This window comes from Populus trichocarpa, chromosome 18, assembly GCF_000002775.5.
Source record: "Populus trichocarpa isolate Nisqually-1 chromosome 18, P.trichocarpa_v4.1, whole genome shotgun sequence".
In the NCBI taxonomy this organism is placed as follows: domain Eukaryota; kingdom Viridiplantae; phylum Streptophyta; class Magnoliopsida; order Malpighiales; family Salicaceae; genus Populus; species Populus trichocarpa.
This window is the reverse complement of record NC_037302.2, coordinates 16074906-16090641: the sequence shown is the minus strand read 5'-3', so window position 1 is coordinate 16090641 and position 15736 is coordinate 16074906. Positions and strand designations below refer to the sequence as shown.

At 33.2% G+C, this 15736-nt stretch overlaps 1 protein-coding gene across 1 annotated transcript; it reads left to right on the top strand.

The window, feature by feature from the left end:
* Positions 1-6297: 6297 nt before the first annotated feature.
* Positions 6298-11790, top strand: LOC18107885 (putative ABC transporter C family member 15). The gene is made up of 10 exons (XM_052448925.1): positions 6298-6732; positions 6817-8243; positions 8358-8444; positions 8531-9130; positions 9266-9430; positions 9611-9905; positions 10124-10644; positions 10732-10795; positions 10882-11121; positions 11233-11790. Exons 1-10 carry the CDS (start codon positions 6417-6419, stop codon positions 11328-11330), a joined length of 3813 nt encoding a protein of 1270 aa, XP_052304885.1. The 5' UTR covers positions 6298-6416; the 3' UTR covers positions 11331-11790.
* Positions 11791-15736: the final 3946 nt, after the last annotated feature.

The following is a 15736-nucleotide window of genomic DNA, read 5'->3' as shown; positions in this document are numbered from 1 at the left end:
AATTTGATTTATATTATTTTGATTATTTATTTTTATTTGAGATAGTTTTTTAACTTCACCCTTCTTCATTTTTTTTTAGATTTGATACTCATTCTTTTTATTGTTATTTTTTCTTTAGTAAATTTTTAAAATTAAGAATATTTTTATCGATTTCATCCATCAATATTAAATTGGTTGAGAATTGAGCTTCTTAATTGAACTCAAGTTTACGATTTCATGGATTATGAATTTGAAATATTAGCCCATGTTTAGAAAGTTTGTCCTGGTCAATTACCACATATTGAAATAGTAAATTTACTATTTTATCCTTCAAAAAATTTCACACTCACCCTCCCTTCAATTACAATGGATTAGATATTTTTTAAATAATCAAGGTTACTACTGTCCTATGGTTTAGATAAGTTTTCAAGTTTATTTAAGGATTTGTAAGTTTTCTAGAGAGGCACACATCTTAAAGGCTTTCTATATAAAATATATATTTTTTGTTTCTTTTGTTTCTATTTTTTTAAAATTAATCTTAATCTTATTTTTATTAATATTAATATTAATATCTCTTCTCTCTTTTATGTTATTTAGAAAGCCTATTTGAAATGATGATTATTTTTTAATTATGTATTTAATTTATGATGAGGTTTTTCTGATTAATCTATATTTTTTTAATCTTTTGTATAGATAAAATTTATTTTTGAAAATAAAAAGAAAATTTATTTTGAAATAATATTTCTAATATATGCAGCCTTGCATATTATTTTTCCCTTTTATTTTATTCAATCAATTTATAATGTGTATGTTTATTTTTATTATCGTTTGATGGAATACAAAAATTATTTTAATTAGAAAATTTAGTAAACACAACTGAGTAAATGTTACGCCTTACGAAATTAAATATCTTGATCTACATATATCTCTCAACTTTTCCAGTTTTTATTTTGAGCCATCGTTTATGGTTTTTTCACTTATGATGGAATACATAATTCTTTATTTATTTGATTACATTTGTGTATAAAGTTTTTTTTTTTTCACTTAATTTTTTTTAAAATGAAAAACATGTTGACAAAATTTATATATAATTTTTTTTTATTTAAAAAAATATAACTCATGGTGATGAAGTGGTGGACAAATATCTGGTCTATGTAGTAAAATGGGTGGCACTCGAAAGTTCACATACCTTATATTCCAGGCAAGAAGAGACAAGAAAGGTAGATGTTCTTTTCTTTGGCTATAAATGGATGAAGAAATTAATACCAAAAACATGGACCAAAATTGACGTGGAGTTGCACCACTTTGATTATTCTTCACTCTTCTTGTGTTTCACTGCTTGATTTTTCAAAAGTAATTCATTTAAAAAAATATTATTTTTTAAATATTTTTAAAATACAAAAATAAATAGATATTATTATATCATGCAACTAAATTTATTCTGACGTTATTCACACATGAATTATATGTTCGACTCGTTAAGTGTTAGCAATACTGGAAAGATAATGACAAGTACAAATTATATGTATTTTATAATTTTTTTTTATTTAAAAGCTTGTGTCAATGTTTTTTTTTTCAATTTGATTTAGATTTATTTTTTATGCTTAAGCATTTAATTAATTTTTTTATAAACTAAATTGAAATTAAAGCACATTATCCATTCCCAAGCTTACGGGGCAATGATCTCATGGACCCATCTTGTAGAAAAATCACTTGATAGCAATGGTCTCATGAACCATTCCACTGGCCTACATATATTGTGGAAAAAAATGCAAATGACAATAGTCTCACAAACTTATCCCACACTGCAAATTTCTATCCATCTTACGTGTTGACTGATAAGTACTTAAAAAAAATAAAAATAATAAAAATAAAGAAGACTTATTGTCATGACAATGACAAGAAGTATTTTAGAAATATTTATGGCAAAAAAAGAAAAAGAGAAGCTAACTTGAATAAAATCTGGCTTCCTAAATTTTATGATCTAACGTTGTTATAAGATGGTTTTACTAGGATTAAAAAATGTATATTTGTTAATTGATAAATATATTTATGTTTTTTTAATTTCAACTAATAAAATATATCTGTCATTATAGACGTGCCATAATAAAATTAAAAACCATCACGTGGGAAAAAATGCATGATGATAATGGTATCACTGACCCATCACGTGGTGGAGAATTTGTTGCCATGTCCATCAAAATCCATATATATATATATATACATATATATATATATACATATATATATATATATATATATATAGATTCTCTTTAAAGACAAGAAATATACCACAAGATTAAAAACTATTTTATATTTCATTAAAATAAATAAATAAATAAATAACTTATATGGTTACAATATTTGTTTTTAAGAAAATAAATTGATTAATTTCATGTGCTAATAACATTTAAGGATTTTTTCCAATCAAATAATCAAATTTATTTTAATTAAAAAGTTTTCAATCAATAACAGCATTCCCAATTAAACCCAAGGTTTTCCACGAACCCGTCTCGGGGAAAAAATGCATGATGGCTGGAAGAGGTCTCCCTCACAGCCTCTCCTCGAGGAAAAATACATGATGGCAACGCTCTCACGGTATCAGGGACCAAAGTGCAGATGGCAATGGTCTCACAGACTCAAATGCATGATGGTGATTGTCTTTCGGACCCATCTCCGACGAAAAAATATGCACTCTTGAGATAGGAGGATTGCCACCATTTATAGTGATATTTTCACTGTTAGAGACATACAGTAGTTTAGGGAATTTTATTAAATATATTATATTAATATAAGAGGTGCATCCTTGAAGTTATTTGGATAAAAAACTTAATTAGTTTTTCAATTAATATACAATCTAACCCTTGAAAAAATTTAAATTTTTTTCAAAAATATTTTTATAATACAAAAACAAATATATCTTACTATATCATACAACTAAATTTATTTTGACGTTTTTCACACGGGAATTATATATTCAATTCGTTAAGTATTAGCAATGCAAAGAGATAACGACAACTATAAATTATATGTATTTTATAATTGTTTTTATTTAAAACTTGTATCAATGTTTTTTTTTCAATTTAAATACTCATATTCACGGAATTTAATCAATAATGATGTCGTAATTAACTATTTTTTAGATGAGTCTGGATTGATTTTATTTTATTTTTAATTTATGAACAATAAAAATATATAAAATACTTATATTTTATATTTTTTTATTCAAGTAATCTAATTGATTTTATTTTTTTATTTAAGTACTTGATAAACTAGTGTCTGTCCATAAATTTATTTACATTGATTTCTATAATAAATGTAAGATTTACTTAAAGTAACTATGGAATAATAAAAACATTAACAATAAGTAACTATCTCTTGCAATGTTATCAAACTCGTAAGTTGACAACTCATATATAACATGTAGAATAGGGTTAAAAACTCGAAAATCAGCAAACTTGGTTAACTCGATCAACTCGGATCAAGTTTACGAGTTCAACAAAAGTTACAATTTACAAAATTTATTGACTAATCTTTATTCTCCCTGAGTCCCTCCCAAATCCCCACTCCCCTTTCCCCTTTCTCTTTTATCCTAGCAACACCACAACTTCCAGTCTTCCACACTCTGTTACTCTCTCTCTCAAGAGCAACACCCAAAAAAGAGTCTTAGATTTAGGTGGTTTTTCCAAGCTTGGCTTTGCTAGGCAGGCTTTCTCTATTGTACCATTCGATTTCTGTGAGGAGCCAATTCTTATTATTTGGATTCCAAATGAGGGGGAGAGGACATGAAGAGGAGGATATTTTGGTAAGAAAAAGGCTGAAAACACTGAGGCCTTACGTTTTGCTTTCCTTTTATAAATCCTCCAATGCCACCTGACCTTCAATTTATTTTTTTTAAAAATAATTATTAATTATGATAATTTAATTTAATTCTTTAAATGTCATTTCATCATTCGGTGTCCTCAATTTTTTCTATTTTGGCTAATATATAGCAATACAGAAAGGCCCCCCTGTTTTTTTATCCAGGTAATTATGATCAGTGTTTAGTGAAAATCTTACAAAAACATTCTTTTATTGAGTTAGACGTAGTTATAAATCTCGGTTTAATATATGACTACATTTAAAGTTTATGTTACAGATTTTGGGATGAATCTAAAATAATATTATTTTAATTTTTTTAAAAAATTAAAACAATATTATTTTTATTGTTTTTTTAAAATGTTAGACTAGATTTTATTTTAGTTATAATCGGTGCAATTAACTCTTACCTGATTTAATATAAGACTTGATATAAATTATGATCTAGATAAGTAAGTTATTGAATTGAGGTGAAATCAAGTTGAATTTAAATATAAATAGTTATTCTATAAAAAATAAAAGAGAGATGGATCATCATTCCTACATTAATTATTGCCTTTAGAATTTGTTTTCCTACGTAACCAGGTCATAAAGATAGTGAACTGGGATGATAAAGAAAGTTCAAGGTAGTTTAATTAATAATATCATTAATGTTTACAATATCAATGCTGATATTAGTAGTAATAATAATAATTTTTTTAGATGATATTAATTTTAATGAATATTTTAGGAATAATGAGGAAAATAAAGGTAATGATGATGTGTTAAGTTTACATGACACACCAACAGATTGTTTATTTTAGGTTTGTTAATTTTTAGTTAATGAAATTCTATGGACATAATTGTATTATATTATATTGTTAAGTTATTTAAATCATGTATGAATTTTTATTTAAATAATGTATTTTAAGATGTTTGAATATTTGTATTGTTTATTTCACTTTTATTTTAATTATGTTATATTATTATTTACTACTTGATTGGAATTGTCAATATATAATTAGTTAAAATAATTTACTTATAATTTTATCATTCAAGTTTACAATTTAAATTTATATTATATATTCCATGTTAAAAAAATGTTTTTGAAAATCTTGAGTCAAGTCTTATGCCCCGCCACTAATTAGTCGGTCTTTGTTTGAGCCGCCAGCAAACTTACTCTTAGAGCATGTTTGGTAGTGTGGTTGCAGGTGTTTTTCAAATAACTTTTCGTGCCAAAATACATGCCAATGATGTTTTTTTATTTTTTAAAAATCATTTTTGATATCAGCACATCAAAACGATCCAAACCATACAAACCATATTAAATTTTAGTAAAAAAATAAAAAAAAATTTCAAATTTTTTGGGAACGCAGCCACAGCCGCGTTCCCAAACGTGCTCTTAGTTGTCGCCAATCCGGTCAGAAAAAAACTTGGTCAAGAGGTGGATATGGATGAGAATCAATATGTTATGATTTATTTTTTAAATAATAAATCTAAATATTATATATATATATAAATGTCAAATAATGGTAAATGGTAAAAAGGGAAAGGTGTGTGAAAGCTTAATAAATTAGGAAAGGAAATTTTAATTTTACAAGTAGAAATTAATATTAAGGTAATTTAAAATTAAAAAGGTCTCCATATAGAATATGGAAACAATATTCTATATAGGAATTCTTGAAAGTCTAGCCTTCTTCCTGGAAACAATCAGAAAGCTTCCTTTTAAGGAGGGCAATACAAGACAACACCAGACCAGACATCAGACTGCTACTGTCTTGTCTTGTAATAAAATATAAAACATCCCTTCCCGCTATGTGTAATAAGAGGAACTGAGCTCTCTCTCTCTGCTATTCTCCACTGCTCAGTCCCTAGCTATACTCTGCAAGTCTATCTTGTTGTGCCTTGTGTTTCTTGCTTTCGACGAGTACTGGAAGGGAAAAAGGTTGTCATTGCTTTCCTTTAGGAAATTCATTTATTACTCAAAAAAAAAAAAAAAGAATCGGAAATGCCTTTAACATCCAATGAAAACAAGAAAAAAAATATAAAGTCAATTACAATTTATCAGTTATAGTCTACGCATTGATGTGATTCTATAATTTGAGCTGCTTCTCCGAAACTCATTCACTAGTCAGCGAAAGACCTCTTCAAATATAAAAAAATTATTATATAAATGAATTTTTCGCTGTATTGCTTTATTGGTTTTTTTATATTCTATTTTAAAACTATTTTTAAAAAATTATTGTTTTTATTTTAAATTATTTTTTTTAATGTTTTCAAGTTATTTTAACATGTTGATATTAAAAATAAATTTTAAAAAATAAAAAATTATTATTTCAATACATTTCCAAGAAAAAAAACATTTTGAGTAACATAATATAAAGCCAAGCTATTAGTCTTCTGCTATGTAACTTGATATTCTTGTTCTGCTGCTAATTTTTCTTTTCTTTTTAGATTCTGCTAATTCATTAGTGTGTAATGCTTCTGCACTATTGCTGTTTTCTACTTCTTCTTCTTTTTGGATTTGTTGTTTGTTTAACTTGTTTAGATTCTTGTTTGGTTACTAAGGTTTTGCTTGTCCTCCACTGTTAGATTGCTTAATGGAATACAAAAAAGAACTTGAGCGCCATCTCCTAAACAATGATGTGGATGCTTTGAAAGTTGATGATCCCTTTACCAATGCCAGTTTTTGGAGCAAAATTACTTTCAGATGGCTTAATCCACTCTTTTCGAAAGGGTACAGAGAAAAACTTAAAGCTTCTGATATTCCTACTTTCCCTCGATCAGCTATGGCTGATAAAGGTTACTCCTTGTTAGAAGAATCTCTTGAGAAGGACAAGACTGAAACCCCATCAATAGGGAATGCTATTTTTCGTTCTGTTTTGGGATCCCTGGCCCTAAATGCTATGTTTGCTGGTATAATAACTTTGTTTCTTTGATCATTCTTGTTTAGATTTTCAATCTTGGCTGTGTACAATTTTTTGTTTTAAATCTTTTTAGGGGTTTATGTCATGGCTTCCTACACGGGACCTTTTCTGATCGCAAACTTCATTCAACTATTATCTTCCAAGGATGATGATAGTAGCCTTTATGGTTTTGTTCTGGCATCTGTCATTTTTGTTGCGAAGACAGCCGAATCCCTTTCGCAGAGACACTGGTACTTCGGAGCTTACCAAATTGGAATAAAGATTCGTGCAGACATTTTGGCATTGCTTCACAAGAAATTGCTAAGGGTGAAGAGTGATGGAGAGAGAAATGGAAAGATTATCAACTATATCAATACAGATACTGAAAAAGTTGTGGAATTCATCCAGCGATTTCAAGAAGTATGGTTGCTGCCAGTTCAAGTGATGCTTTCATTGTTCATATTAATCAAACATCTTGGATGGATCCCTTCGATTCTTGCTGTTCTTTCTACAGTTTTGATTATGGCGAGCAACACCCCTTTGTCAAATTTCCAAAACAGACTCCACTCTAGGATAATGGAAGCAAAAGACTGTAGAATCAAAGCTACATCCGAGACTCTAAAAGGCATGAAAATCTTGAAGTTGCATGCTTGGGAGCCTACCTTTCTAGATAAGTTGCTTCTTCTCAGAGAAACTGAAAGAGGTTGGCTGGTGAAATTCCTGTACGCAAAGTCAGCACTTGTCTTTCTGTACTGGACTTCACCAGTTTTAATTTCCTTAATGACATTTGGAGTTAGCGCTATATTAGACAGAAAGCTTAGTTCAGGTTCAATCTTCTCAGCTTTAGCTACCCTCCAAATGCTGCACGAGCCGATTTATAACATGCCAGAACTTATTTCTGCTGTTGCACATGCAAAGATTTCAATCACTAGACTCCAGGAGTTCTTAAGAGAAGAAAACCAAGAGCAATCAAAGGTTAACAATTTGCCTCAGCAAAACCATTCAGTGATTAATATTACCACAGGAGAATATGCTTGGGAAACAAGCAACACAAACATCTTGCAGCCAACAGTTACAATCCGAGAGGATATAAGAATCATGGAGAGAAACAAGGTTGCCATTTGCGGATCAGTTGGATCTGGCAAGTCCAGTTTGCTTTTCAGTATTATCAGAGAGATCCCTAGGATATCTGGAAGTGGAATTGAGGTTGTTGGTTCCAGGGCCTATGTCTCTCAGACACCTTGGATTCAGTCTGGTACAATTAGAGACAACATATTGTTTGGAAACAATATGAAAAAGGCATTCTACAAGAATGTTATAGAAGCTTGCGCACTCCAAGAGGACCTTGAGAGGCTGATCCATAAGGACTTGACAGTGGTGGGAGAGAGAGGAATAACTTTAAGTGGAGGTCAAAAGCAGAGGATTCAATTGGCTAGGGCAATATACAGTGATGCAGATGTTTATCTCCTGGATGATCCTTTCAGTGCTGTTGATGCACATACAAAAGCACATTTATTCAAGGTAAGCAACATTTTCCTGTGTCTTTTCTATCAGCCATGCGCCCATGCCCTATTTATTCAAGGTTTATTAGTTCTTTTGGATGAATGATGCAATAGCATTGGAACTTTTTTGCAGCATTGTCTGATGGGCCTCCTGTCTGATAAGACTGTAATTTATGTCACCCACCAATTGGAATTTTTAGCAGCATCGGATCTTGTTCTGGTAAGTTTAATGATTTTTTATCCATGTTTATATGATTCACTCTTCGTGTTATGATTTTTCATCTGATTTAAATGGATATTGTGTAGGTAATGAAAGATGGTAACATAGTTCAATCAGGAGCATACAAAGATCTAGCTGTAGAAACACAAGGTGAACTTAGAAGATTAATGGTTGCGCACTGCGAATCTTTGAGACAACTAAGCTCAACAGAAGGAAATTCCATAACTAGTGAATCATATCTGGAAAATCAAAATCAAGAAAGCAGAGAAACTAACAAAGAGCAAGTCAGTAATGGGCAATCTGTGCCAGTGGCTAAAAAGGAGGAGAGGGGAAGTGGACGAGTTAGTTGGAAAGTTTATTCAAGCTTCATTACTGCTGCATACAAAGGAGCTTTTGTTCCTGTTCTCCTTCTTTTCCATATTTTCTTTCAAGCACTACAAATGGGAAGCAATTATTGGATTGCATGGGCAACCGAACAAGAGGGCAGGGTCAGCAAAAGGCAATTTATAGTGATATTTGCTTTAATTTCAGGTGCGAGCTCTCTTTTTGTACTGGCAAGAGTATTATTGTTAACAGCTATCACCATCAAGACCGCCCAACGGCTCTTCACCGGCATGATAACATCAATTTTCCAAGCTCCCATGTCATTTTTTGACACCACTTCTTCAAGTCAAATCCTTGACAGGGTTAGTCTTTTTGGTCATCACCATGTTTACTAGCCCTCTAATTGTTTTCGTTTTCCTTTCTAAAGTTATTGTTCTGTCAGAAGCTAATTTCTCATCTAGATTTTGATCTTTTCCTTACCTTTATTTGCTCTTCAGTCTTCAACTGACCAAGCGACTGTCGACACTGATATATCCTACAGAGTAGCTGGATTAGTATTTGCACTCATCCAGCTAATTAGTGTCATTGCCCTCTTGTCAAATGTGGCATGGCCGGTCTTCCTTCTATTCCTCGCCAGCTTCACAATCTCCGTATGGTATCAGGTGAGAATAAACTTTCCTTTTGCAGATGATTTAGCTATAAATCCCCATGAAGAAAATTAGCACAACCATGGAACCGCAGCTAGCAGACAAGCAAGTCGTTTAACCTACGGTTTCATGTATATGAAATAGTCCTATTTTTCATTTAGTTCTATGATGCTGAGTATTTAAATTTTTTGGCAGGTTTACTACTTAGAAACTGCCAGAGAACTTGCAAGGATGGCTGGGATTCAAAAGGCTCCAATTCTTCACCACTTCTCAGAATCAGTCAGTGGTGTAGTAACTATCCGTTGCTTCAGTCAAGAAGAAAAATTCTATACCACAAATGTTAACCTGATCAATGACTTCTCACGCATTGCCTTCTTTAATTCTGCAACCATGGAATGGCTCTGCGTTCGGATCAACTTTCTTTTTAATCTTGGATTTTTTGCTGTTCTTGTCATCTTGGTGAGCACATCAAGCTCAGTTACTAACCCTAGTAAGCACCTCTTCGCCCTTCTCTGCATTATACTGAAGTTTTCTGTTTCAAGTTTTGTTCCATTTAGATATGATTCTTCAAGTTGGTCTGTACAAGCCCAGATAGCCCAAATAAATCATATTTTAGACCTTTTCAAGTCAACTCTCTTACTTTTGATTTGGCCCACCAGTCTACGCACCATTTGCTAACAACCTGTTGTTTTTTTGAATTTATTTCAGGTTTGGCAGGACTTGCAGTCACCTATGGCCTAAACATCAATGTTCTACAAGCTTGGGTCATCTGGAACGTGTGCAATGTAGAGAACAAGATGATCTCAGTTGAGAGGATTCTTCAGTTTAGTCGGATACCAAGTGAGGCAACTCCAGTGATCGAAGATAAACGTCCTAGACCAGAATGGCCTGAGATTGGGTGCATAGAATTCAGAATCCTCCAAGTGCGTTATCGTCCTGATCTCCCACTAGTTCTCAAAGGAATAACTTGCACCTTTCCAGGTGAAAAGAAGATTGGGATTGTGGGGAGAACAGGGAGCGGAAAATCAACATTGATCCAAGCACTATTCCGGCTGGTCGATCCATCACAGGGACAAATACTTATCGATGGATTAGACATCAGCACAATCGGATTGCAGGATTTAAGATCCAAACTAAGCATAATACCTCAAGACCCTACATTGTTTCAAGGAACAATCAGGAATAATGTGGATCCTCTAGAACAGCATAATGATATGGAAATCTGGGAGGTATGAACTAGAATATTATACCTTTTCGATTAATTAGAGTGCTAGATCAGCCATCTTCTGATCATATAAAATCATTTGGTATTTCAGGTTCTGAGAAAGTGTCATTTGGGTAATACAGTAGAGCAAGATCAAAGGGGGTTAGAAGCACCAGGTAATTAAATCAGAAAAAACATGTATGCTCTCTTTGTTACCTTGGATGATCGTCTGTAGATTCTAAAATCATGAAAGCTACTGCAGTTGCAGAAGAGGGTCAAAACTGGAGTCTAGGGCAAAGACAACTCATTTGCCTGGCAAGAATACTGCTGCATAAAAGAAAAGTTCTTGTTTTGGACGAGGCCACTGCATCCATTGATATGGACACAGATAATATCATTCAGAAAACAGTGAGCAATGAAACAAAACAGTGCACTGTCATCACCATCGCTCACCGGATAACTTCTGTCATCAACAGTGACCTGGTTCTGCTTCTTGATGATGGTAAGGACCCGTAAACCATCAAACAGTAACACTTGCAGTATTTTGGCATCTGAATCTGCAGTTCCCATCTGGATCAATGCAAACACGTTTTCTTTTCCCTGTTTGTTTCAGGCAATGCTGTAGAATGTGCAGCCCCAAGTCAGCTAATGAGAGATAGCTCCTCAGCTTTTTCAAAGTTGGTGAAAGAGTTCAGTGGGAACTCATCATAAAGTTGATAAGACAAAACAATATCCATCTATGTGTTGAAGGCAAAAACTAAAAACATGAATCAATTTGTACCTTCCATCAAAGCTTAGTGTGGGAGTTTTTGAGGTTACATGGAGGAGGCAGAATCAACCAACAGTAGTCTTGAACTGAATGAAGCTCATACACCTCAACTCATTCTTAAAATCTTAAAATGTCAATTGAGATCAAGGATTAATTAAGACAAATGATTGTACTCTGTCTATTGCCATGCAGTGGTCTTTTATTGTTCTTTACGGTTCCCGTCCTCTCAAATTCAAAGGTTATATGATTGGCTCTGATTGGGTAAAGAAAAAGAAGACGACCTGCTTTCTCGTTACCAAAAGGAGCTGTTCTGTCAGACAGGACAGCAAGAGGTGTTATAGCCTTATAGGCCTCGCCGGAAGCACCAGATCGAACAGCAAGCTATTTGGTCATGTTTAGTGGGCCTTGGCTCAAATAACAGGCCGAGCAACCTTATTGTCCGATCAGATTCGGTCGAGGCAACACGCGCCTTATCAGTTGCGACGCCTACTTGTCTCGCTGATGGACACCTGTATTTCTCACCAATGATCCCGATGCCTATCTTTCCATTAGGGCACACCTACACAGCTTTACCTCCATGATTTTTATGCTATGTTCTTCCATGTGATCGAGAGTCATTAGTCAGCAACACACAAGAAGTTACGCTCTTCACCGCCTCATTCTCTTTATTATACATTATTTTTCTCTTAAAATTCACTAACTTACACATTTAATTATAGAAAACACTAAATGGCACAGCCAAGTCCCACAACTTTTTTGTTTCATTTTACCTTTATAGGACCAAATTAAATTAAAGACCGATTTAAGTTAATTTATTAGAAAATAATGAGATTAAAAGAACTTTTAATAGGAAAAGAAGAAGAAGAAAATATGTGTTTTTTTTTTTAGCTTTCATGGAATTGTTCATTGTGTATACTTTATGAATTATAAATATTAGTCTCTAATTTTTAGAATTTCAAAAAAAGTGAGATTTAGTCTAAAACTTTATTTTTTTTTATTTTTTAGTTAGTGATTCCAAAGAAATTTTTTCTTTGAATTTCGACAATAAAAGAAAATTCATCATTGACACCAATTCTAGATATCAAAATAGTTGATTTTAACGTTAAAAAGTTTTATTTAGTAAAGAAAGTTTCATACATATATGTTTTGATGTCATGTATGGATTTAAGGTGTTTAGAGTGTGTTCTAGATTTTTTGGATAAAAAAAAAATAAAAATCTAATTTTTTTTAAAAAAAATGGAGTGAAACTGGGCTAGCAGATAATATTGTCGTCTACATATCTATAATGACCTACTTCTTGCTGATGGTAAGGACCTGAAAACCACCAAACAGTAACTGTTAATGATAAAAACAGCGACGGTGATTTATTTGTTTCATTTCTCACTGTTTGCCAAATGATATTATCAGTTGTCATTTCAACGGATGTAGTGGCCTCATCCAAAACAAGAACTTAACTTTTTTTTTTTTTAGATTAACGTTGATGTTCGGACAGCTTGTGTGTACCTTGATTATTTTCACATGCTTTAAAATTAATAACCATATAAACTTTTAATTACCCTCGTATTTGTGAACAGAAGTGGAACAAGAACTTAACTTTTATGCAGCAGTATTCTTGCAAGACAAATGAGTTGTCTTTGCCCTGGACTCCAGTTTTGACCCTCTTCTGAACGCAGCAATATATTCATTTCTCCTACTTTTCATATTTTCTTCCAAGCACTGCAAATGGGAAGCAATTATTGGATTGCGTGGGAAACCAAGAAAGAGGGCAGGGTCAGCGAAAAGCAACTGATGGAGAGATCTTTTCTTTAATTTCTGGCGGGAGCTCTATTTTTGTATTGGCAAGAGCACTTCTGTTAACAGTCATCACCTTTAATACTTATCATTATCTCTTCATTGTCCTAATAACATCGATTCTTCAAGCTCCTATGTCATTTTTCGACACTACTTCAAGTTAAATCCTTGTCGAGGTTAGTTCTTTCGCTCAGCACTGTTTTCTATTTTCTTTTTTTCCTGATTGAAGTCTAGTTCCTTATCTTATCTATATTCTGATACTTTTATCCTTGCTTTCACTGCAGTCTTCTACAGACCAAGCTACTGTCGACTTTGATATATCTTACAGAATAGCTGGATTAGTGTTTGCTCTTATTCAGCTTGTCAGTGTCATCGCCCTCATGTCACAGGTGGCATGACAGATCTCCGTTCTATTCCTTGCCATCTTTTCTATCTCTACATGGTATCAGGTAAGAATCTATTCAATATCTTATTCCAATTCATGATATCCTGTTGTAAAATTCCTTGGAAAAGGATCTGCAGCAACAAGAAATTCAACCAGTTGGTGAATGAGTTCAATTTAGTTAGTTGAATATGAATAGCCAGCAGTCTCACATAAATATATGTGCAGCACGATAATCTGTTTCTTCCTCAAAACATGTATGTAGTTACTAGGCGCTGAATTTTTTCAAACTTCTGTGCAGACTTATTACATTAAAACTGCCAGAGAACTGGCTAGGATGGTTTGAATTCAAAAGGCTCCACTTCTGCACCACTTCTCGGAAACAATTGCTGGGTAGTACCTATCCGCTGCTTCAACAAGGATGAAAAACTCTACACCAAAAACCTTGGCCTGGTTGATGATTTTTCACGCATTAGTTTCCACAATTCCACGACAATGGAATGGCTCTGTGTTAGGATGAACTTTCTATTAAATCTTGGCTTCTTCGTTGTTCTTATGATCTTAGTGACTGTGTCAGGCTCAGACACTAACCGCAGTAAGCACATTCTATGAAAGTTAAGCTGTTCTTGATGCTTTATACTTGCATGAACCCTGGAAACATGAAATTGCCTAACTAAAATGGAGCCGATCTTATTTCAGGCTTGGCAGGACTTGCAGTCACATATGGTCTGAAGATTAATATTCTACAAGCTTGGGTTATCTGGAATGCGTGCAATGTCGAGAACAAGATGATCTCGGTCGAGAGAATAATTCTGTTTAGTTGCATACCAAGCGAGGCACCTTCGGTCCTTAAAGATAGAAGTCCAGAACCGAAATGGGCAGAGACTGGATGCATAGAAATCAGAAACCTCGAAGTGCTTTATGACCCTGCTCTCCCACCAGTTCTCAAGGGAATAAATTGCACTTTACCTGGACAGAAGAAAATGGGAATTGTGGGAAGAACTGGAAGTGGAAAATCAACTCTAATTCAAGCTCTATTCGGCTGGTTGAGCCCTCATAACGACAGATAATTGATAGACTAGATATAACTTCAGTTGGATTGTATCATTTAAGATCCACCTTAAGCATAATACCTCTGGACCCAACACTTCCAGGGAACCATGAGGAATAATCTGGATCCTGTACAACATCACAACAATGAGGAAATCTGTGAAGTAAGAATCTGAAATCTTCCTCCTTATATCAATGAACTAGAATCATGTTCTCATCAAAAGCTTCTGATATTTTTTCAGGTTCTTAGAAAGTGCCATTTGGATGGGATAGCAAGACAAGATCAGAAGATTTTGATGTCCAAGGTAAACAATACAGAAAAACACAGATTAGCAGCACTCATTTTTCTAGAACTGTCCATTTTGCTTCATTTAGTTGTTACAATTCTGAAAAATGATGCAGTTTCTGAAGAGGGTGAAAACTGGAGTCCAGGCTTTTGCCTCGCAAGAACACTATTGCACAAGAGAAAAATTCTTGTTCTTGATGAGGCTACTGCATTGATCGATTCAGCAACTGACAGTATCATTAAACATTGCAGAAAGAAACAAATGAATGCGCAGTCATCAATGTTGCTCATCGGATAACCACTGTTATCGAGAGTGACCTCATTCTAGTTCTAGATGATGGTAAAGACTAAAACTCATCAATCAATATTGATGAGAATAGAATTCATGTTTAAACACATTTCTTTTCTTTCTATAACTATGCAGATAATGTCCTCGAATGTTCTTCCCTTGCTCAGTTACTCACCGATAGCACTTCAGCTTCTCAAAGTTGGTGGAAGAATTCAAAATAAGCTCATCCAATAGTTAGCATCATATATTCGCATACAAGGCAACAGTAAAACATGCAGAAAACATATTGGCCTACTGCGACAGCTCTCTCTATTCTTCAGAGGTTCCAACACAACAATATTTACTGGATGCCTGCCAGCAGCTATTCTTTGCTGATCTGTAATGCTACATTCAAGGCAGTTGTTGGATGTTCAATTTATGAGAAGCTGATCATGGCAATGCTGTGTTGTTTTTTATTTGGATGTCTTTGTAATTCTGACATTTAACAGCAGAAAATCATGGGGCTAGTGATATGATTTTTTAAAAAAACTAAGTTTGCAATCTACTGAGG